Source organism: Aspergillus brasiliensis (assembly GCF_001889945.1).
Source record: "Aspergillus brasiliensis CBS 101740 unplaced genomic scaffold ASPBRscaffold_7, whole genome shotgun sequence".
Lineage (NCBI taxonomy): Eukaryota > Fungi > Ascomycota > Eurotiomycetes > Eurotiales > Aspergillaceae > Aspergillus > Aspergillus brasiliensis.
In genome coordinates this window covers 1,811,316-1,834,782 of record NW_027137448.1, presented here as the reverse complement: position 1 = coordinate 1,834,782, position 23,467 = coordinate 1,811,316, and the positions used below count along the sequence as shown (strand labels likewise).

The following is a 23,467-nucleotide window of genomic DNA, read 5'->3' as shown; positions in this document are numbered from 1 at the left end:
GTCGGGTAGAGTCATGTGTCACGACCTCTTGTATCAGATGGGGGCACACATGTGGACGCAGACTCTCACAGAGAAGACTAGAGCCAGGGTAGAAGGAAAAATGCTTCGCCGCTTTCAGAAGCTGGACATTCCGACCGGGCAATACATGTGATATGTGATTCATCGAAGGCTTGACGTACTCGGAGGCCTATGCATTACCTCTCTGATCTTGGATCAGGCTGGGGAAATTCAGCGTTGGACCAGTGAACCACGGACCATGGACCGTAACTGCCATCAGCCCTACACATGGACAATGATGCAGACAGGAGTCGTCGTTGACACCTGGCTACGAGGCAGTGTATGTCAATCAGACTGAAATATGCAAGTGGTTGAGCCTCATAGGAGGTCAAACATGGGAGCGTGCTAAGGCATCCCTCAAGAGCCCAATTTCCAAACCCGGTAAGTAGTTCGTACAGCCAATTGCAAGGGAGGAATGACACCTTGGGGCTGAAAAGCCTCTCGCCTTTGGTGCAATGTCACTGGCCCGCTCGTGTACCAGTGGATCCAGCTGGTCCCCACACCGTCGGTTAGTATCCACAGGATTTTTTTTGGGGGGGTCGCTGATCGCATTTGTAATGGCATCCACTAACAGTACTACGCAGGGGTCCTGGTTCTTAGATTACAAACCGAATCTGGCAAGAGCCTTTACATTCGGGGGGGGGGCTCTTCGAATTGTGATTCTCTTCTGCAGCCACATAGCCACCTACCTAAATGCCCTCTTGGGAGTAGTGTCCGGAATGTTGTATGCAACAGGTACGAGCAGGGTGCTTGATAATGCAATAATCTCGGGGCAATGTGCATGCATCCATCTATTCCCCCATTATGAGGAGTAAGGAGTCTTGACCACTTTGCGATAAGGCTATCTACTATCTAAAGAGCTAACAGATGTCAATAATACACTTCTTATGACAATCGATGACACTGGAAGATAAAATAAAAAAAACCTTAATGTTAAAAATAAAACAGAGGAAAAAAAACCATCAACACCCGAAAGGCTGTATGCGGGAACAGAAAGTCAGTCAGTCAGTCAGTTCAACACTTCGGGGTTAGAGATGGGCAGCCTCCGAAACAAGGCTATCTTCCCCATCTCCGGACTGTCCGCCATCCGGGCTGTGCTTGATCGAATTTAGGAAAATCAAATGATCAACTGATCTGCAAGTTTCTCTCCCTTCTCCATGTCTCATTGCGCCCAGTCCAACTGCAACTTTCCAAGCATCGGCAAGGTATGGACATGGACGTGATGTGATGGCTGACAAAGATAGATGAAACAAACACCACACCCTCCAGAAGCAAGTCAGCCAACAAATCAGCAATGGGCATTGGCTTACCTATAAGGGAAAGGAATGTGACTTTTTCAAAAAATTACTACTTAACAAGAAAGTGGATGATGAGCAGCGCCGCCCCCCTCCCTTCCGTCTTATTTTCCCCCTTCTCCCCTCCCTTTTCCCCTCATTCCCACCACCCGTTCGGAATAGGTGAGATCTTTATCCTTAGTGTGCTGCCAAGATCGAGGGGTGCAACGTGGCAGAAGTCGAGACCGTGCACTAGAAGGGGGCGCTGCTCGTGTCAATCGAGGCACACTCACACACACTCATTCACACACGCACACGCACCCTTTTCCTTTAATCCCAGTTTGTCCTCGACCTGCAGATAGACTTGACGCAGGTGGTCAGTCAGGACTAGTTAACTAACTAGACTACTAGTAGCCTGATGCCGGTGCCTCATGGTCGGCACCCAAATGGCACGGCACACTTCCAATGATATCCTGGGCAAGTATCCAAATATGGAAATCAGCGCGCGCGCGGGCGCTTGCGGGCATGATTGGATGGAACTATTTTGAGAATCATGCATTGCATAACATGTAAGGTCAGTAGAGACCGCAAGAGCAAAAAAGAAGGCAGACGACGGGACATGATGTTCGAAACTCAGGAAGCTGAAGAAACTGTGCGTCTCTGTGTGAGTGTGCATTACTGGGGGCTGTGCGTGTGGATGTCGAAAGGATTCCTTGTTGTAGTAACCACTGCGTTTATTACTAGGAAATAGTAAAACTACTAGGCATAGTGGTTAGGTAACCACACTCTCGTAAATCGTAAACCAGCGTAACTCATTGATACGCAGGAATACGACCCGGGTGTGATTAAAGCCGAACAGTGCCGTGCCGGCGCCATACGAAAGAAGTAACCGGACACTGATAGATAACTAGTTAATAGGAAGTAAGTACAACTCCGTACTACATTAAATAAAGTATACGGCAACAACCACGTGCTCCATCCAAATTATCCCATTTCTGCATATGGTTTGCTCAAGACATGGTTCGAAGGAATGCCGCTTGAGGGAAGGGAAGGGAAGGAAGGGAGGGGAAAGAAAATCCAGCGGTAATCTGCACAAAAAAATAAAACGTCGTTAATACGAAAGCATTATGATCTGACTTGAAGGATGGGTAACTGTCTTACTAGGCACGTTTTAATCTCCATTGTCTGGGGTGATTGGTGGGAGATGTCACCATCTTGCAATTAGCTAGGGGAAAACTAATCTACTAGGTACTACGGAGGACAGCGCGGACATTCCTCTATTTCCATGGTTCACCCGAACCTGTCGGATTTAAGCGACAAAGACAAAGACAAAGGCCGTAGTAGTTTGGAACTTGGTGGTAGGGGTGGTAATGATGGTGCTACTACTATGTATGGTAGTATTGGAGTAGGTACCTACAGTTGATATCCTCGTTAAATGGGGTATTGGGGGCTAACTATCGGTCTAGGATGAACCATTAGCTAATGGGTTAGTAGTTACGGAGCTCCGTTAGTTGGTTCATTCTGGGAGATTTTATTTGCCTGAGGACTACAATAACTCTCCTTCATACAACAGTGGTAATGTATGTATGTAAGTATGTATCTAAAGTCCGTATCTCCGCGGATCGTCGGCATGGAGACTTGAAACTGAACAACATAATTATCGAAACGCATTCATCAACCACGCGAAGTCTAATTATGCTATGAGACAATTGCATAAATTCTTCATTTATCGGACAATTGCCCTGCCTCACATGGTGTGATGAGAAGAAGGGAAGGAGGGAACAGGTTGTGTAACCATACCCAACAATCAATGGATAACTTACCCAGGAAACCCATACTGATACAGTATTGATACAAGGCCACCCAACATACCACTAGATGTAAAAGCCGCGCTTTTCAGCCCCCTCCTGGCAGATACCACTCCCAAGTCTAGTCCAACAAACATCCTGCTTAAGCCACGCACTCACACACTTTCCGCTGGTTTCAAGCCTAGGAAACGAATGTAATTGGATCACTCGTTTGAGACTACGCCCTTAGGCCGTCCATCGGTACTATCATACTGAAGTTGGTAAAGCTAGTAGTAGGCTAGATTAGGAGCCCGCCATGCTGGGCCCAGTCTCCCCCACACACTCACTCACTCAACATGCGAGGTTGACTTATCATCAAGGGGGTTGAGTGGGTGTGTGTGGGAATGGATGAATGGCTCATGCAGCAGCAGCAGTAGCTTCTTGGGGCTTTTTTTGTTATGACTGACCGTCTCGGTTGGCTTAATTGAACGGCTTTTCTGTTTAAGACACGCTATCCAACTAGTCCGGAAAGGGCCCGTTGTTGCATTCGTTTCGAATCCTGGGCCGACAGAACTCAGCTCCCTCTCGGCACTGCATAATTTGACAGGGAATATACGACCGTGGAATCTCGGGAGAATGCTGCAGGATGGGGGGTACAGATGCAGAGCCTAGTTAGTAGTAGATAGTTGTTGTTGTAGTACTACGGAGTAATACAATTTGTTTAGTATATTCCATGAATACTCGAACACTTGCTGTCGAATGCTGTATAGAGGGAACTTGTTCCTAGTCTCAAGCATTCGGGGCCTGTCCGGTAGCTATCTCTGGCAGATCGATATGGAACCACATGGTCGTCGAGATTGGTGGACCAACCGGGGACAGAGAGAGAACTTAGAGAGGGGGGGGGCTGGCTGGGCTTGGTTTAGCACTGCCTGATATCATGGATCCTGTTTAACCCTCCGTCGCCGCGCCCCCCTCCCTTCTCAGTTCTCACTCGTTCTCGCTCTGTCGGCCATATCGGTGATCGGGGTCCGCCAAAACAGCCTCACGCTTCCCTCCCTCCCCTTCCCTAGGATTCCCTCTAGTCCACACCGGGCATTAGTGACGCAGCCCTGCACATCCGCCAATCCATTCGGGAAAAGTTCCCTACCAACACATGGTCAAGCCATGCATACCCTGCAAGTCTCCAGCCATTCCCAATCTGATTATTTCCTTTTTTCTTTTTTTCTTTTTTAATTCAATAAATTAATTTTTTGGGTTTGAGAAAAATAAAAATAATAACCACCCATTATAAATCTAATTCAAAAAAGGAAAATGTCAATTAAAATAAATTCTTCGGAGCACGGACTAACGCTGCTATCGCAACGGTTCAATCGACCATCACGGACGGGCTGCTTTCATTCGGACCCGGGGCTTAGCAGGCATAAGCTACAGACCTGTTCTCCAGCTGATCGACCCATGGCTTAGTTTTAAATACTGAACATATCCTGTGTCTTTTCTTTTGAGTTTCAGATGTTGATCATCCTTGACTCGTGACTCTCACTTGGATTCAATATCTATATAGTCAATCCCAGATCCTCCTTCTGGCTCCTCATCTTCTCTCAACTTCATCTTCCTCTGATAACATCATTCCAACTGCTTCTTACTCTATACTACTACTGCTTGTATATCTCTGCTTCTTGCGAACAAGAGCTTTGATCTATATATACTATCTCCCATCTATCATACATCAAGCCAAGATGCATCGGTCTTCCAATTACTCATACCAACAGACCACGAGCTCGAGGAGCTCCAGCCATGGTACCAGCAGCGCTTTCAGTCCCAATGCCAACCCCAATGAGGACTGGACCAAGATCTCAGACCTTGCAGAGCGTCGTCGGATACAGAATCGCATTGCTCAGAGAAACTACCGTATGTTATCTTCCCCTGCTATTAATTATTTGTGCTGCAATTCGAAGCTGACTAAATGCGATAATATAGGCAAGAAGCTAAAGCGTCGCCTCGAAGACTTGGAGAAGAGAGCCGCAACTGCTTCTACATCTCCAGAACGGTCACACGAGGGTTCGGAGTCGCCGAAGGCGGTGGTGCACACTGTCAAGGCCCGCACCAAACAGGCTCGCACCACCAAGTCTAGCGCAGATGCAACCCGTCACACCTCGGCGCAACGAGGCTCTTCCTATGACAGCCACTCCACCCAGGAAGATCGCGGATCGATGTTCTCCCAGCAATGCACCCGACAGCTCTCAGCCTCGCCGCCTCCCGTGTTCTCTTACCCCTCATACTCTCACTTGGAATCCTATGGTCACCACTCGTACGGACAGCCACCTTCCTATCACTCCCTCAACCACCACTACAATGACCTCCCATACGGAGAGTACGGAACAACGCTGCCCTCGATCCTGCCTGGTCCGATACTCGGATCGGGCGCAAAGAAGCACCACTCCTACGCCGATGACGAGATTGTCAGCCCCTTCAGTATGAGCTATGCGTCCATGGCCGGCATTGATCTGAGCCCGACACCGCAACACCTTCCAGAGCACCACATTCCTGTACATGCCCCTCTCTCTACCTGATGCCGGTCTGTGCAAGAAGTACCAGGGTTAGCGGAGCTAATGCGGTCTTTCAGATGCCACCTTTGTCTTCAGTCTACAGCGATGATCATTCCTCCCCCTCCACCCCAGCAGAGCCTCTACTGGGTTGCCCACTTACACCGAAGTCGGACCCATCTTCTCCCCACCCATACTCGCTGTTCTAATTTTGATGTTGTTTCTCTCTGAAGGCAAGGCGGTGGTACTTTGTTTTTATTTTCATTTTCATTTCATTTCTTTTCTTTTTCTCTTCCCTTCTTATCGATTCCCTTGATTCACCCCACTCTTGCCGCTCTAATGACAGTTATGATGTATTATTGAGTCAAGGTTGGATGTAACCGCGTGATTCAGTTTATTTTTTATCCGAGTTTCTTTTTTGTCTGCGATTGATGTTTTATTCCCTTTGTGAGCACCTTTGGCTATGATTCCTCTCCAGAGGAATATTTTTATTTGTGGACTGCGCAAAAAGGACCCCATCTCGGGTCCAGCGCATTGCTTTGAGAATTATTTGATTTGTGCAAGCCGATAGATGCATGTTTTGCGGCGTTTATGATGAAATGGAGGGGAGGTGGGGGGAAACAAGGCTACAGGTGTATCCGTGTGTGGGAAATTGGCTATTATTGGGAAAGCAATTGCCTTTTCTTTTTTCTCTACTTTTATTTCTTACCGAACGATCAATCCGTCCGTGTGTTTGTTTCAAAAGATAGATTACCATACTTTTCTGAATCAAGTCTGGCTTCACCCAAGCCGTGTCGCTATGCTATGCAAACTATGCTCCATCCAGAAGTTCGTCGAGTCGAATCGAGCCGAGTCCAGCCAGGTCAGGTCGGGTCTCAGGCCCGCCAGCGACCCAAAAAGTTTACTTTTGTCGGCAACTCCACCCATCCCGAAGTCCCCGCGCATGTCTCCGGTTCCCAAAGTGGGTAATCTGCCAACCCAGACCGTGGACGGGGGAGGCGAAAGCCTCCCGCCGGTGGCTTGTGTCTGCTGATTGGTCGGCTCGTATGCTTACTAGCCTACTACAACCCTGGGGGGCAGTGGGTTGCGCTTGGCCCCTTGACACTAAATTAGTAGACTAGTATGTAGGCCTAACTTACTGTTTACTTGAAATGGGTTAATTAATTCCTTTTTTTTTTTTTTTTGGTTCTACCGGTTCCAAACAAGCGTGGGATGGATGCCTGTGAGTTCTATCCACTGTTGTTAACTTGTTAGTCAGTTAGCTACTAACTACTAGTTAGGTTGTTTACCTTGGCTCAGTCAGGTAGTTAGGTAGTCGGGGTATGAGTCGATCCCGGCGGTGTTTTGGTTGATTTCCGGTTCCGATCATACTCAATCTAATTTGTATGTCTGTCTATTTACAGAGTACCTATAACTTATCCGAGGGGGGAAAGAAAATACACTCTTTTCAGCGACAAAATTACATCTTCGGCAATTGAACAACCCCAATATGTTCAGTAAGTAAACAGTAATTCGATTGGATTTTTATGCCTCGGCCCAGGAAACTCGATCGATTCAAATCACACCAAATCAATAAATACCGTTCTGGGGACCGCGATAACCACCTAGGTTGCGATAGTCATTTGTTCATCGTGCATACACATACAGACAGACAATTAGCTAGCTTTAAGGAGATAGTTACCGGCCGAGCCCAGACGCAGCGCAGCGCAACCTTGGGGCCGTTCGCAAAAAAGTTACCTAGATAAGTAGTTACCTACCCTAGCTAGCTAGCTAACTACTATGTAGCTGTGTTGAGTTTAATCGCAAGGCTCTCTTTTTTCATTCTACTTTGCTCCGCTTGCTCTCTGCTCTGATCGGGCCCTCCGGCGGCCGCGGGGCCACATCCATCCATACTTTAGTGACTTAGTTGAGCTAATTGCTCTAAACGAACGAAAGGATTAAAAAATTCCGGGCGATACGCCCGCCCGTCCACCAGCGTGTCTCATACGAGTTAGTTAAATACTTAATTATCCAGAAGAACCAACGCTAACTAATTATGGGGACCGACCATGTTCTACCTAGAGTGGCCCCCATCTGAACTGGGTCTCTTGTCTCAGGTACTACTTACTCTTTTCCTTCTTTTAGGCTTTCCAGAAAGCCACTACTACTACACTACTTAGTCTTATCTTCCATGAGGGAATAAGCAGTAAGCAAGTAAGTATTCTAGATGCTGACTATTGATGAGGAAAAGAAAGAAAGAGAGAGAAAGGTATGAGGTAAGTAGGTTGAACAAAACAAGCATTAAACGAAGTGAAACCCCAAAAACCAAACAATAACCGGAGTTATCCTCTCGGAGATCGGACTTAGGCATTAGGAGATAGTGTATGTCCTACGTAGGTTGTAGGTAGAGTATCTTGTTTATTCGTGTTACTGTGAGTGAGAGAGTGTGTGTGCTATGGTGCTATGTTTCTAGGCCCCCCTTGTCTGTCTGTCTTGAGATCAGTTGAATTCAGCTGGTAAAAGTAAGTACAGAGTAAGTTATTTAACGAAGTACTCTACGCGAGGATGGGTAAGTAAGTACTAAGGGATAACTACTATGATTGGGCCCGCTAGGGTGTGGTGAGGGCGTTTCCCAACGCCAGGGCCAGAACCCTGTCCCTGCGACGCCGCGGCGCCCGTCGAACCCGCTTCCGGCCAACCCGATTTCTTTCTTCTTTCCTCCCCTTGGGTAAGTACTAGGTGAGGTGCCGCTGCTCAGCTGCCCCATCAATCACTCATCTACTAATTACGGAGTACTCCATAACTAAACGAACGACGGGCGGGAAGGAAAGGGAAGGGTGGGAAGTTTGAACGACTGGAATGGAATGGGCGGGAGATCGATCCTGGCCCGACCGGGCACGTCGCTCTCCCTTCCTTAGCTGGTTAGTAATTAGTAGTCTATACGAGAAAATTAAAATAAAAGGTTCTTATTTTTTTTATTCTAAGAATGTACTTGGTAGTGGGGCTCTGCTTTGCTGCCTCGCTCGCAAAAAGTAGCTAAAAGAAGACGAAGAAGAGAAAGTTACGAACATGTGCTGCTGCGCCTCCACAGCTCCCGGCATGACGTGGTACTTGTCCTACAGGGTAGGAGTAGTGTGCTTCAATGACTGGCTAGGAGAGATGGGTTCTGGGAGGGTTGACTTGACCCGCTTGCTGTGGTCTTTGTCTTTGTCTTGGTTTTAGAAATCATTTACTGCATACGTACTTAGATCGAGCGAGTACCTTTGGAGAACAATGAGTAGTTAGTAATACTGACATCTCGATCTCTACTTACAGATAGATCGTTGCTAGTTGGATTAGAAATCGACTTTAAGTATCTTACTAATTAACCGTAACGTTGTCTGACTACATCTGATCTGACTGTAGGTGATTACTTTGATCGGTTTAAGCCTTCGATGTAGCGGCCCGCCCATCTACGTATACGGGACTTTATACTTTGTACCAAGATATCTGATTTCCTTGGCTTCTGCAGGGTGTAGATAGTATACACCATTTCACTCCGATGAAATTTAGGATAAGTACCCTGCTTAGGAATACCATAATTCTACTTGCCTACTTTCGTTGCGGCTACCTGCCCACAAGCAATCAATAAGGACCGATATACATACATACGTCTTGCATCGGACAACCCCGATCAAATCAATCACTTTAAGGATGTCAATCAGTCTGGCAGTCAGTCAAGTGAGACCCTAGCGTCAAGATCCCCACCGAAATTCAGTTCTTATTTGCCATGCAAGTCAGTCCACATGATGTGCTGCTTGCTCCAGTAACCATCCGTCTTCGGGGATAAGATGCGGCTGGCTAGCTAGCTAGCTAGCTAAATAGCTAACTGACACCGAAATATCGGTAATTGCCCGGAAACGAAGCTGTATGGTCAGGATTCTCTTTTCCTCCATGCTTTGTTTGTATACCACTGAGAGACATACATACGAGTGGCGACAGCAACAAATTGAAAAAAAGAAAAGGAATGCAACAGTGAGTAGACACTGTTACAGTCGCAGAAAATCCACAATCAAATCTAAGTTCACCGTTTGTGCACGCCTTAGGTAGAAGAACTAGACTAGACTAGACTAGACCATGCCCGACAGAGAGCGTGGCAGACGTTAGACAGGTAGATACTATATCATAGTTGAACAAGGCTCAAGTATACGAGTCTGCTGCAGCCACACACACAAGGCTGTCTCAGGCTCGGAGTTAAAGAACGTTACTAACTACTCTCTGTCGATTACAAATCTAATATTTTGAATGTGATGGATACTTTCTTTCCCGTGGATGCGTATGTGTACTTTTTTTCTATTTCCCAATTTAAACTTCATTTTGTACAACATTTAGAAACGAGAAAGATGTGTTCGCTGGCACCATCCAAGGGTGTCTGTTCATCCATCACCATCACCATCACCAACTGCGGCAAATTCTATGTATCTCATTCATCATTTACTCATTCGTGAAGCGGCAGAAGAGAAAGAGGAAGAGGAGGCTCAGAATGACCAGGACCAGGATCTAACCCAATCCCAACCCTCCAATCCACATCTTAGCGTTGCAGCAACAGCGACCCCAGAAACCGGGCTACAGTTGCACGAGGAAGGGCAACAGAATAACATCTGATTAGAGCACAAAGACCAGAGCAGAGCCCGGCGGCTCAGACGCTAGAAATTCCTAAAGGAGAACGCAATTTAGTCAAGTCCTGACTCGGTCGGGGTATGAGTGAGGGGTGAGGGGATTCTCGTATAGGCTGAAAGCCACCCCTCACATTCATTCCTCTTTCCTTCCCAGCATTGGTTGGGCGTGGATTCGTCATGCATGAGTGACACCAGGAGGCTCAAGAGAAAATAAAATAAAATAGATTTAATAAAATCGATACATACATACATACTCCGTACATACACTGGCAGTAGTGTAGTATGCAGACACGGAGGTCGGACAAGCTGAATATCGGTGAAATCCGATCCTTCCTCCCGCTCGCCCCCGGTTTTCCATACAGAAAGTCAGTAAATTATTCTCAATATCAGGGAGCAGAGGGAGGAGGAGGAAGGCTTGTTGATTGGTGGTAAGGCTGGCTGGATGCCTTGCCTGTTAAAGCTGGGATTGGGGGGCCTCATGACTCACGCACTCATGGCACACAATAACTAACTATGGAGTAAATAACTAATGAATCCTTCTGGGCCGTCGTCAATCACTCATGAGTAATTTAGATGGTCTAATTTTGGCTGCTCCATACAGATTCGTTATCAGTTGGACGCCTAATGTGTAAAGTAACGAATAGTACTTTTAGAGTTCTGGTAAACGCCAAAGGACCAAAGAGGGGGCCGTAAACCAACATTACAAATACGACAGCTACATACATAACTAACCTTATACTGAGGATATTATGCATCCAAGGACACGGACGGACTGAACACTCCTCCGACTCCGAACGGGAGTCAGGTCATCACTTTATTTTCCCCTTTTTATTTTTCCTATTTGCTCTTCCAGGGTCTGAAGATTACGCTCGACCGGTCGGTCGGTCGGTCGGCCGGACCGGCTGAATACTAGTTAGTAGATAGTATCTAGTGAGATGGATGAGATGGTGTCATTCTAGACTTCGAGCTGCTTATTAGTTGTTATGATCCTATCGTCGGTGTACTTAGAACAGACTATGTGCGATCCTGCGATCCTTCGTTCTTCCATTATCGTAGATGCCTAGTAGCCGTTTTGGATGTTTCCTTATAATTCATCTAAATACCATATTAATACCTATGAGGCGATGGCTTGATTGGGAAATGAGTCTAGCTATAGATAGCTACAGATAGCTAAGTACAGTGGATGTTGATGCCTATTGCATTATTGTGCTCCTTTCAAATGTAGCATATGTTATTAGCACTAACTATTCCAGAGGATTCTTTGATTGATAATCTCAAGGAGATATTTGTCAGTAGGCTTATAATCATTCTAGGCATTAGTATTCTCTGAATATAGACAGGCACCTACCACTACTGCTGGTTTACCAACCCATCTTGGAGTTAATGAGGGTCTTGATGATGGAGAACGTATAATTCATGCTCTTATAATATATATACTATACTATACTATACTAACTCGTATATCAAAATAGTACTACGCACTAGCTGCATCAGAGATGCTAGGGTAGTATTCTGTAAGGATACCTTTTTCCCGATCAGGAAGTACCTATCATATTCCAGTTGCTCCCGATGTAGCTAGTCTACTATATCTGGGGTTGTGATGTTTGATAGAATGCTAGCTATGCATGTGCTTATCTATGAGGTGAGTTAGCGCCAGACGGAAATAGATAGGTATGGATGGGTCGGTAATGATGTAGTTGATCGTTTCTCTCTATTCATCGTACTACTTGGGCAGATGGGTTACAACCACGATGAACTGTGATGCCTGCTCTGCTCCGATGATATGCCTGTATTTTATACTAGGAAACTGGGAAACCCAGACGAAGTTCGAGATGAGGCGAAACACATCTGCCTATTCAATTAGATTGGAGTTAGGTAGCTGCATTCGTGGGAGGTATGTATTCGGTCTTCTTTATATAGGCCCCTATGGTACATCAACTGTATGAGTATGGTATTTAGTAGCCGATTTCAGATAGATACTAGTTCGGATGATGAAGATACCACCCTAGTAGATAACGGAGCGAATAGAGACATAGTTTGGAGCCTGTTACTGATGGACCAAACCAAGTATGTTTGGAGAGACCACGGGGGCAGTGTCTGGCTCACAGCTACGATGTTCATCACTGCATCAAGCATCTGATTACGTCAATGGTATATCTACTGCACGTCCTCTCAATCAGATTCATACAATCATATTTTATCCATGGTTCTCTGTACTGTATTCGAACGTGAATCTGTACGCCAAAGACGAAGAAACTCGACTCAACGACGCCTCGATGCAGGTCAACAGAATGAGCTGAAACGAACAATGTGAACTCAAGCGAACAAGGTCAATAGACAGAGGTGGTAGAAGTGGTGTGTAGGTTTTGCGGGAGGCAGTGATGGCCACGAGTAAGAGATATTGCGGTAGGAAGATAAAGGGTGATGATTCCAAATATTTCACTAGATGGAGCACAGACAGGCAATGAAAGGAGACGAAGAGCATAAGAATATATAGATAAAAAAGAAAGAACAGAAAGGATTAAGAAAGATGTGAAACATCCCTCAAATACTATCCCAACAAGGATACCGCACAAGACAATGGCGGCATGTTATCCGGCCTCCGCTCCGTTGATGCTCATCTGATCAGGGTTGTATCGTCGTCTGCGCATGGGCGCCTTTTTCCTTTTCGCAATGGCGGCGCTCTGTGCGCTGCCGGGGGCGCTCCCCATTTCCGTGTCTCCGTCATTATCAGCCTCCCCGTGCAGCGCCTCGTACCGCGACAGCTCATCCAGTTCCCGAATGTCAAGGGGTTTCATCCGCAGCCACTTCATGCGTGGTCCTGACCGCGAGCGTTCCGATACGCGGAAACCATAGATTCGGGACTCATAGATCCTACCCGGGCCAAGACCCGGACTAAAGTTGACGGTACGCATGCCATTGATCTCGACAGGCTGGTTGGGAGGGGGCACATCCGGCACCACTTGGTTGTTGATCGAAGAAGATGTCAAGGAGGAGGAGCGGGTCGGTGATAACGCGGCGAAGGAGCTGTCCAGCCGGGGTCCAATATCAAGATCTGGGAAAGTCATAAAGAACAGGCAACCAAAGGTAGTTCCAAAGAATGCTCCGTCGACGGAGTGGAACCGACTGTTCGGGGGCGTGTACAGATCTTGGCAACTAGGGCAGAACAGCTTTACCGTCTCTTGGCCAGGTGTGTCGGAACGTCCGACGGGTAGAACCTTGCATCCATTGCAATAGACTCGCGGGCAGACACCGAAATGTTGCATTTCGTACTTCTCGAGCATCTGCTGGATACCGGGCCGTGAAGTGATGTAGCGTTGGTGGATCAGTCCGTAAAGCAATTCAGCAGAGCTCTCGATGACGCTTAAATCACTTGCGACTCGTGCATGCCTCCGCTCCCCTGCCCTGCGATATCCTGGTGGCTTCTCGTCCCCGAGGATCTCGTCCTCCTCGTCCTCTTCCTCCTCTTCTTCTTCGTCCTCCTCGTCATCCTCAGGTTCCACGTCCAGGATCATCTCCAAGGCCTCCTTGTACATAGGCACCTGCGATTGCAGGCCCGTCAGGTTGAAGTCATCTTCGATGAAGTCCTCCGACACTTCCGCAAAGAACTCATGACCCATCAAGGAGCAAAACGAGGAGATCCATGACTCCGGGGCCCCTTCCGAAGACGACATGTCGAAGGAGTCGGACGCGGACGACGAGGGCGTCGATTCAGACAGTTGACTCAGATCCAGCCTGTCTAGGCCGTCGGCCAACGCCGAACCTATCTCTCTCGACACGTTGCCGAGCTAGGGAGAGAAACGACTGCGAAATATCTCGTGCGAGATGAAGCGCCGATTAAACCTGCACCAGATGCAACGGGATCTGGTACAAGGTTCCGAAGTCGTGAGCCCTCCTGTGGCAGGAAGGCAAGAATTGGATGGATATAAGGTATGATCGGACTGCAGATGACGTCCGCTGCAGGATTAATGTAATGACAGAGTTGTGATGAATGCCACGGTCATGGCAGTGTGCGAGCGGGCGAGCGGGCGGGCAGATTGTTGTGCGATGAGGGTGTGTTAACGCGATTGGAATTGGGTGCGGGACTCTTCAGCAAACGATGTCTCCCAGAATCACCGATGGCCACCAGACATTAACAGAGACCGGTGGATTTGATCCGTCCAGATGATAGTGGATGAGGATGGATCACGAATCTATCAGGCTTTCCTTCCCTCTCGCGCTCTCTTCCTGAATCGATCGACGGAGGTTGTCGAGGGGCTTCCGAAATTAGGTTCGTGGGGCGGTCGGGAAAGGTGCTCAACACGAAGAGGGAGCGATAGATAAGGCAGCTAGACGACGGCAGAGTGGTGAGTCGGGGCCCAAAAGATAGACAATAGAAAGACAGATGTCTTCAGATACAGAAGAGATGGGTGGCCACACCAACAGCGATTCACAAGTGGAACATGTTCTGGGATTGGCTTTGGAGGAGGTTGGCGACCGAAAGTCACCCGCCGCTGGCTTTCCCTCCCTCGGTCACGTGGCGATCGACCAGCCTCGACTGTCTACAGTATCTCTCTACATCGGAGGGTTCTTATACAGGACGACAACACACCAGGCTATGATTTGAATAATCATGGTTACTGTATGTAGTGATGGGGGGACTGTGCACACATCATCTCTTCTAGAATAGATCTCGCACCACCCGCGACCATTCGCCTTCATCTCCAAGCACTCCCGAGAGCCCCTCCCCCGTGTTCTGGATCTCACCATCATGACCTACAAATCCATTGATTCCCTCGGCTGCTGTCCCGGATGCCATGAAGTTCCCAAGCCCACCTACTGCCTCAAAGAGATTGGTGAGCTCATGACTCATTTGCAGTCCGTTGAGTGGACTGTTGCCGAGCTCGCCAATCCCATTCATCGGGCCATACACCGACAAGTCTTCAATTTGATGCCCTGCTAATCCGGCCATGGCCACTGCTGCACTGGAATGAGGATCATTAGAGTCGGACCCGAAAGGCCGCATAAGCACTCCCAGTCGTTCTCCGATTTTTCGAAGTCCTTTAATAGCCTTCCACAGTCGCTTTGAGACGTATGATTTGGTGCTGAACCCGCTGATCAAGTCCAGTGCCATATAGAACTCATCCCGCACTTGCCGGTTGAACTCTGTCGGTGCATGGCAAACAGCAAGGAAGAGAACTGCCAGAGCAGCCACGAGGAAGTAGTTAAAGGTGATCTGTTGGCTGCGATATATGTCAGATGTCTGATTGAGTCGGGTGAGCACACGGATCGTGTCTTTTGCAACATCCACCACCGTCTGAGCATGGCCCTTATCCTCGGCAATACTTGCTGCAGAGTGGAGGACGGGGCGATAGATGAGAATCCGGAGCTGATTCATTCGTAGATATAGTAGAACCCTTAGTCGCCTTAGGCCCCGGTTGGCCGAGTCAACATGAGTATTCTTTGGAGACTCGATTGGGTAGAATTTCAGGGCATCCGGAACTTGTTTATACCACTGTAGGATCTGGTAATCCAGGTAGCCTATCTCATCCCGACGTATGTCTGTTGTTCCCTCAGAGCCAAGCCCTGAATACCAGATCTTCGAGCTGATACGATTGTAAGATATCATGGACTTGAGATACGGCAATGAAGCATCCTAGGAGTAGTTAGCAGCTGGCCAGTAAAGACTACATGAAGGAGTGTAGCTCACCGGCTCAGGGAGGTTAGGGTCGATGTCCTCATCCTGGATGTTGAAAGGCAGCCCTGTCCCGAGACTCCATCGTCGGTCCAGACTGTAGATTGTCCAGAAGGTTTTCACCACGGTAGGCCATTGGTCCTCGTCGGGAAACATCTTGCTCAGGGCATCACGCCGATGCAAGCCCATCTCAAGACACATTCGTGCGGCCAGGCCAATAACGCGATAGGCCATGGCATCATCGTCCATATGGAAATGGAAAGTTGCCTGTTGATAGATGTGTCAGCGCAACTCAATACACAAGGTGGTATACGTACAATCATGGCGTATATTTGGATTGTTTTGATGTCGAGTGTATCCCAGAGTTTCGATTCGGCGATTGGCTTCACGCTTAGCCACAGCCGCTGTCCGAGCTCGCTTTGGCCGCCTCCCTCCACGACCAGTGTTATGGCAAGTATCATCTTCAAGAGAACCGTATTATCATCAGTAAGACCATCGGCTCCGGGTAACCCCCGTTGCGCAAATCCCGTCCGTATCGCAGATTCCATGAACGTGTATAGTAGGTTCACTTGCTGGGCGATCTGGTCTATATTTACCAAGGGATACATGATACCAATCTCCTCTTCGTAGACTCGACACAGACGCAGAGCTTCATCTCGCTTGATGGACCATATCGGATCCTTGGTGGGATGCATGGTGAGAAACGAGGGGCCCACATGGGGAGGAGAGCCAGCCGGCGTGACCTGGGCCGTGGTCAAATCGTCCGGTATCACTTCATCTGGTGGAGCGATACCCATATTCTGTAGACTAGATCTTGCGACATCAAAGTTGAAAGCAGAGCTGGTAGGCCCCTGGAACCGGGGATGCCTTATGCGTGGTTTGCTCAGCGGAGCATGCATAGGCGTGAACACCGACTGCGAGCCATCACGAGAGAAGGCTTCGAAATTAGGAGAGTCGAGGGATGATCTTTGCGACCGAAGGTCTTTAAGATTCGTAAAAAGACTATTTACCTGATCCTGTAATGTCTTGATCTGATCTGTCATCGACCGGAATTCCCTGGTTTGGTGAAGGATCGGTTAGCTGAGGATCATGATAACATACTGCAGGGAAAGACAGCCAGATGTAGTGATCGACGTACTCGGAATCTTTGAAATTATTATTGCAGCAGTTAGGGGCATATCGACCTATGGAAATGGTAAGCCGCGTTTGCCATGTATATCACGGAGAAACAGCGAGGAGCTGTAGCCGACTGACATTCGAGGTTAAGGTGTCCACAGCGTTGGCACGGTACCTGGCCATTGCATTTGATCTTCCGCCTCTTGCACTCGTTACTAAAAGGGGAATACAGAATTAATCAGCTAGCAGCTAAGAGGAACCGTGCTAAACCAGCGACAAGAGGGTCAACATGGGTGGATGGCAGACAGCCGGATCATACCACGCGATGGAGATGTAGCGATTCCGCTTGGAGCGAGTATGAGTTCCGTTGGCCGGTTCCGCTTTCCTCTTCGCGGTATCAGCGTCCGGGGCGGCATTCTGCTCGCCAGCATCTGGCTGGTGTGGTGCCATATCGACCTGCGGCGACTCCGAGGACATTCTGGATGGAAATCAGATCGGGACGATTGGTTGTTGGCGCGAAAGAGAGCAGCGACCGGTGCGGAGAGATTCCTTTCGTTTGTTCGATGGCGCGCGGGGTTTCCGTTTCCCCAGATGTGGCCGGACCGGGAAGGGATCGCCGAGGAAGAGGATCAGGTCCTGCGGATATATTCTTATAAGCTAATGGAAAAGGTTCTTCGTATCAAAGTGGTAGCTGATCCTGATGGTGAGGTTATGGTCAAATGACAGGTTTGTTGTTTGCCGTCTAGTTTCCAATTGGGTTGTCGAGGTAAAAAGACCGAGTGAGTTTAGTCCATGGGTTATCACTACCAGCACCTGATGACATCCTTATCGGTCCTTGCTTGCACTGCTGTTGACTCCACAAATTACGGGGTTTCCCCTGAAGGTCACTGTAGATATTATCTAAAGGGATATAGTAGATGAGGACCCGAGTAAAATTTAAGATGAAATGGAAGAACTATCGAGCAATCTGAAGCGGACTCTCTGGCAACTGGTCAATCCCAATCGGGGCGGAAATTCCCCGATCTGCACGTGCTGCAACATCCAAGCAACGCTGAACGGTGGATACGGAGCTTTCTCAACCTACTTGTCTGCATGACTGAACACTTGGTCTTCTGAATGAAGCTCCAGCAATGTCTGCCCAACAATAACCTCAGGGTTTGGCAGCGTCCGTCGACTGTCGCCCTCCGGTTCTCTTCCAACCAACCGCGACAACGCTGCTTCACCTCCTCGACGTCCCGCCAATACCGCCCCCTAGATATCCTCAACGACATCGACATTAACGACTTCCGCAAGAACTGTTTCACTCCGGAACGTCCTGCAATCCTTCCTCGGGGTTCTTTTCGCGATTTTCCCGCCTTCGAGCGTTGGTTCCAGCCCGCTCCGACCGACCGCAATGTATCTCAACTGAATACAACCTACCTTGCTCAACATGGGGCCGACGCTTTCGTTCCGCTGGAACTCACACAACCTTCCTCCGACGGCGCCGCTGAGACAGAGACAGATGGCCTCACCTTTAAACAATTTCACGCACCGCTGAGTCTGTTCCTTGATTGGATTCGTACAGCAGAAACGCTCGAGACACGATCCGCTCGGTTGTATCTAGCGCAGTGTCAGCTCCTAGACCTCCCGCAGGTACTCCGCGATGACTTTCCGACACCTGAATTAGTGGCGCAGGCTGGAAAGGGTGATGTCTACGACACTAATGTTTGGATCGGATATCCGCCCACGTATACGCCTCTCCATCGGGACCCGAACCCCAATCTGTTCGTTCAGCTCGCGGGGAAAAAGGTAGTGAGGCTATTGTCGCCTGGCGATGGACAGAAGGTATTCGGGGCCGTGAGACGTCAGCTGGGACGGAGCGCAGGCCGCGAGGCTTCCGCGATTCGAGGAGAGGAAATGATGCAGGGTCAAGAAAGGACATTATTGGAGCAGGCTGTCTGGGATGAGGCCAAAGCTGTGCCGGGACTAGACGGGTATGAAGCACATCTCGAAGCGGGGGATGGAATGTTCATTCCCCGGGGATGGTGGCATAGTATCAAGGGTGTAGGGACAGGGGTGACGGGTTCGGTAGGTTTGACTCAGATTGCGCACGTATACTTCTCCTAACATATCTTATTGACAGGTCAATTGGTGGTTTCGCTAAGAATCAGCGTACATGAAGGATATGCTAGCAGTATTGTAGATATAGTAATGTTCGGAAATGGATCTATATCGGAATGGATACAAGTTCTAGCAAGACAGCTAGTCCAAGAAAAATAAACTAATTTACCTATCTAAATCTCGATAAATGGCACTGAAACCTAAAAAGACATGTATACTCCAAAATGTGTAAGTAAAAGGGCAAAACGTACCTCGAAGACCCAGAACAGATCCAACGTTCTAGAATCCTCTTTTCGACTCCGCCCGCCTTGACTCCCTCACTCCACATCCCAAGATTTCGTCAACGACAATCATCCATCCTCTCTCTCTTAATCAATCAAATTCCACCTCAACCCACACACTACCACCACCAACCAACAAACCAACAACCCAAACAATAATAATATAATGTACATGTCCTCCACCCTCACCCGCGCCTCACTCATCAACCTCCTCCTAACCACAACCGCCCGCATCGCACCCGCATCCGCATCCGCAACCACAACTCTCACAACCACAACATACCACACACCCCGACACTTCCTCCACCAAGCCACACTCCCTCTCCACCCTCACTGCTCAGCAATCCACCTCTACAACAGCAACACCAAGCAAAAACCCGCACACTACTCCACAATGAGCACACCTCAAGACCAACCTCAACAACAACAACCCCAAGAACAACAAGGGAATAATGATAACCAAGAAAAACCCATCCTCGCCCTCCCCGACGCCGAATCAGCCACGAAACTCGACGTAAGCGGGGACGGATCGGCAGTGGCATTGGACCACTTGGGTCCGGTGGTGGTGAATCAGGATGGCACGTTATCGCGGATCTCGAATTGGGAGACTATGACGGAGATTGAGAAGAAGAATACCCTCCGGGTGTTGGGGAAGAGGAATAAGATGCGGTTGGAGACGTTGAAGAAGGAGAGGGGGGAGGGGAATTAGAATCAGAATTGAATTGAATTGGATGTGGTTCTATGTATTATACGTATGTAGAGGGTGCATGATGGATAGATGGATAATTGGTAAGAGGGGGGAGGTTTGTGGAGGTGTATTAGATTATATCATATCATCTTGGAAGGGGTTGAATATTGCATCACTGTGTATTTTGTATGATAGCGATTCCATTGTTTGTCTTCAGAGTTGTCTTTTGGTATTCATCTGCTAATGAAAGAAAGGAACAAAGGACTTCTATCCAAGTACTAGTAGCCTCCCAGGTTTTTATCTATTCGTTGTCTTCATGATGCTGATCTAACCAAAGACCCAATCGTTGAATCTCGTAAAAGCGTTACTGCAAGAATTGTTAGTATCCTAAGTTCCACCATCAGCATAAGGCACACCTACCTTGACGGTTCTTCAACATAATTTCTCGTATACACATCCACTTCTTCAACTCCAGTGACGATATCAACTTCCGTAGGATCCAGGAACTTCGTACGATGCCAGAGTTTCCATCCCACGTAGATAACAGGAAATACCCCGATCATGGTATACGAGAAGAAGAAAGTCGGGATGTCCCAGTTACCAGGTAAGAAGACCGTGTAGCCGCCCACAAAGGTCATGACGAAAGTCGAGACTAGGGCGATATACGCGACATATGGCTGGCCTCGGCTCTGGTAGGGGAGGGATGTGCGGGGGACACCCTGGGCCATGAGAGCTTTTCTAAAGCGGGTGTAGGTGAAGGTTATGACGGAAAAGTTGATCAGTTGGGATGCAGTGACCTAGTTTGTGTCTTCTGTAAGTTATCTGTAGATGGGGTCGTTGATAGGAGTCGACGCACCAGATTCACAAACCAGTTCAGCACAACAGCTGATCCGTTAGATACCTGCAGGAAAGACAACAGCGCAAAAATGAACACGATCAAGACGCAGTAGATGGGCACTCCGGATTTTGTACATTTGGTGAGGATGCGCGGGGCCTTGCCATCCAGAGCAAGGCCATACAGACTTCTGCTGGAGCAGTAGACGTAACTATTCCCGGCACTAAAAGCAGCAAGGAGGACCATAGCATTGACAATATGTGGCAGGATAGGGATTTTCAGCCGATCCATGGCGACAACATACGGTGACGCAGCTGCACCAGGCAGGTCTTGCTCGTACGCAGCAGCCAGGTCAGGATCATTGTAAGGAACTAGGATACCGACACAGAGCACACCAACAACGAAAAAGGTCGTGAGTCGATAGAAGATGCCGTTGTAGGCCCTGGGCAGGATTTTGCGGGGGTTGACTGCTTCACCGGCAGCCATGGAAACGTAGTCAGGACCGGCGATTGTGAAACTGGCTTGGATGAGGCAAGCGAGGAACCCGAGCCATCGGCCTAGATCGCCGGTCTTGTAGTATTCGTTGAATGCCCCAGGGTTCTTCCAGTAGCGGAATCCAAATCGATCGCCAAGAGGGTTGCCTCCGAGCATCACAATGAATGTAAAGAAGATCAGGCCCACACTAAGCAAGACCTTGCTCAGGGAAAGCCAGAACTCAGCCTCGCCATACCACTTCACTGCGAAGATATTGAGTAGCCTGATGCTCGTTAGCTTGCACTACCCTCAAGTTGCATTGGCTGTGTGCATCAATTGAGAGCATAACGTACATGAAGAGCACCAGCACGATTACAATAATCCCAGCGACTGGGACGGCGTCGCTCCAGTAGGTAATGATCAAGTTACACGCCGTAACCTCGAATGGTACCATTGCAGCCTGAAAGATGAAGAAGTTGTAACCCGCAGCAACTCCAAAGGCCTCGTCAACGTATCGAGTTGCAAAGCGAATAAAGGGTGAAGAAATGGGCAAATATGTGACCATCTCCCCCAAGCCTAGGATAGATCTTATCTTAGTGGAATGCTACTTCAAAAGGAAACAGATCCGCGAGCCAAATTGTTGCGATGGAATCAGAGAGGCCATTGGGAGTTCGGCGCCTTGGGACATGCAGATAACATCGCACAGGTCGCAATTGGCAGGTTTGGTGTTGCTGGCGGCATGAAGAAAGAACAGGGCTGTTTTCAAGATCGCAGGGGAAGGGAATCCGTACAAACAGTAATACATAGAATGACAGCGGACCTATAGTTAACGAGGTATAAGATTCCATATATTTAGCAGTAACATGCAGACGAGGAACGCAAGGCCAGACAATCCCAGAACCCTGCTGTCTCCAGGGTATAGCACACATCAGGAACAAGGAGGCAATGTTGAAACTGCCATAACTACATATAGTGCATGTGGTGTCTGATATTTGTGGCCTTTATCGTGCTTCCGGCTCGAGACACTTACCTATAAACGAGGCCCTTCGAGACTGTTCACAAAATGGGAATTGCAGCGCCGAGAGGGAACAATGAAAGGCAAGGGAACAAACGATGGGATTAAGACTAACCATATAATAAATGCGAGGAACAGACTAGCAGGGCCGCCTTCCATCAGTGCTTTGCCAATCTGGACATACAACACGGTGCCGACTGAGCCACCGATACCGATAAGCTGGATATGCCTAGGCTTCAGCTTGCGATGTGTATGGTCATAGGCAAGCTTCTTCGAATCATCTTCGAGTATCTCTTCACTGTCACGAACAACCGCATCCTTTTCAGAGCGTTCCATGGCGGTTTCTTTACGTTCTTCTCGTAATTCTTGAGGACTGATTGTGGGGGAATGCCCCCCGGTTTGTATGGCGGACGTATAAGCCATGATGTGGCTGAAGATCACTTAACCCCCACAGTGGTCAATTAATGAATGAAAGACGACAAGTTGAAGGACATAAGGTGAATTATAAGGCTTGAAAACAGAAGGGAGTAGAAAAAGAAAGCGGGCGAAAGGAAACCGCGAAGAAAAACAGTGGGCTAGCTAGGCCGGTCAAGAGCCGTTCTCGCCAGGTGAACATCCCTCATCATGGGGCATATTATTCGGCAGAGGGCATTTTAGTCAATTATGGTCTAGGGATAACTCGTGCCAAAGGGAATCAAGGAGGCAAATCACAGCGCGGCAGCCGACTTTACAGCTTCGGCGACTCCATTTGGAGCCCCCACAATGGCGGGCAGATACAGTTGTGCGTGGCGTTTGAGCAATGTCCTTGGTTGATATTTCTATCCTACTTGATGATGGTAATCTATCTACACTAACAACTACACTGTATCTCCCATCGATTCAAAATTGTGATAAATGATAACTAAACTGAAAGTCAAGCCACACAATATACGTCCATTTGATGAATTGATCAGACCCTACATCATCTGTGTCGGACATTACCTTGT

The 23,467-nt window shown here is 48.3% G+C and overlaps 6 protein-coding genes across 6 annotated transcripts; 3 read left to right on the top strand and 3 right to left on the bottom strand.

The window, feature by feature from the left end:
• Positions 1-4,854: 4,854 nt before the first annotated feature.
• Positions 4,855-5,688, top strand: ASPBRDRAFT_127056 (bZIP transcription factor; the record flags this gene model as incomplete). Its single annotated transcript, XM_067617932.1, has 2 exons — positions 4,855-5,026; positions 5,096-5,688. The coding sequence occupies 2 exons, from the start codon at positions 4,855-4,857 to the stop codon at positions 5,686-5,688; spliced, it is 765 nt and encodes a 254-aa protein (XP_067478714.1).
• Positions 5,689-12,889: 7,201 nt separating this feature from the next.
• On the bottom strand, positions 12,890-13,972 carry ASPBRDRAFT_56054 (casein kinase II subunit beta; the record flags this gene model as incomplete). Its single annotated transcript, XM_067627479.1, has 1 exon — positions 12,890-13,972. One exon carries the CDS (start codon positions 13,970-13,972, stop codon positions 12,890-12,892), a length of 1,083 nt encoding a protein of 360 aa, XP_067478713.1.
• Positions 13,973-14,958: 986 nt separating this feature from the next.
• Positions 14,959-17,976, bottom strand: ASPBRDRAFT_208025 (transcription factor domain-containing protein; the record flags this gene model as incomplete). Its single annotated transcript, XM_067621814.1, has 6 exons — positions 17,408-17,976; positions 17,227-17,303; positions 17,111-17,156; positions 16,290-17,028; positions 15,988-16,239; positions 14,959-15,933 (listed from the first exon to the last, which is right to left on the bottom strand). The coding sequence occupies exons 1-6, from the start codon at positions 17,563-17,565 to the stop codon at positions 14,959-14,961; spliced, it is 2,247 nt and encodes a 748-aa protein (XP_067478712.1). The 5' UTR covers positions 17,566-17,976.
• Positions 17,917-19,382, top strand: ASPBRDRAFT_44400 (putative JmjC domain protein). The gene is made up of 2 exons (XM_067625190.1): positions 17,917-19,155; positions 19,211-19,382. The coding sequence occupies exons 1-2, from the start codon at positions 18,205-18,207 to the stop codon at positions 19,229-19,231; spliced, it is 972 nt and encodes a 323-aa protein (XP_067478711.1). The 5' UTR covers positions 17,917-18,204; the 3' UTR covers positions 19,232-19,382.
• A 145-nt stretch (positions 19,383-19,527) lies between these two features.
• On the top strand, positions 19,528-20,427 carry ASPBRDRAFT_44399 (uncharacterized protein). The gene has a single exon (XM_067625189.1). It carries the CDS (start codon positions 19,636-19,638, stop codon positions 20,176-20,178), a length of 543 nt encoding a protein of 180 aa, XP_067478710.1. The 5' UTR covers positions 19,528-19,635; the 3' UTR covers positions 20,179-20,427.
• Positions 20,428-20,484: 57 nt separating this feature from the next.
• ASPBRDRAFT_56051 (putative general amino acid permease (Agp2)) lies at positions 20,485-22,904 on the bottom strand (the record flags this gene model as incomplete). Its single annotated transcript, XM_067627478.1, has 6 exons — positions 20,485-20,524; positions 20,578-20,954; positions 21,014-21,749; positions 21,820-22,042; positions 22,258-22,286; positions 22,597-22,904. 6 exons carry the CDS (start codon positions 22,902-22,904, stop codon positions 20,485-20,487), a joined length of 1,713 nt encoding a protein of 570 aa, XP_067478709.1.
• Positions 22,905-23,467: the final 563 nt, after the last annotated feature.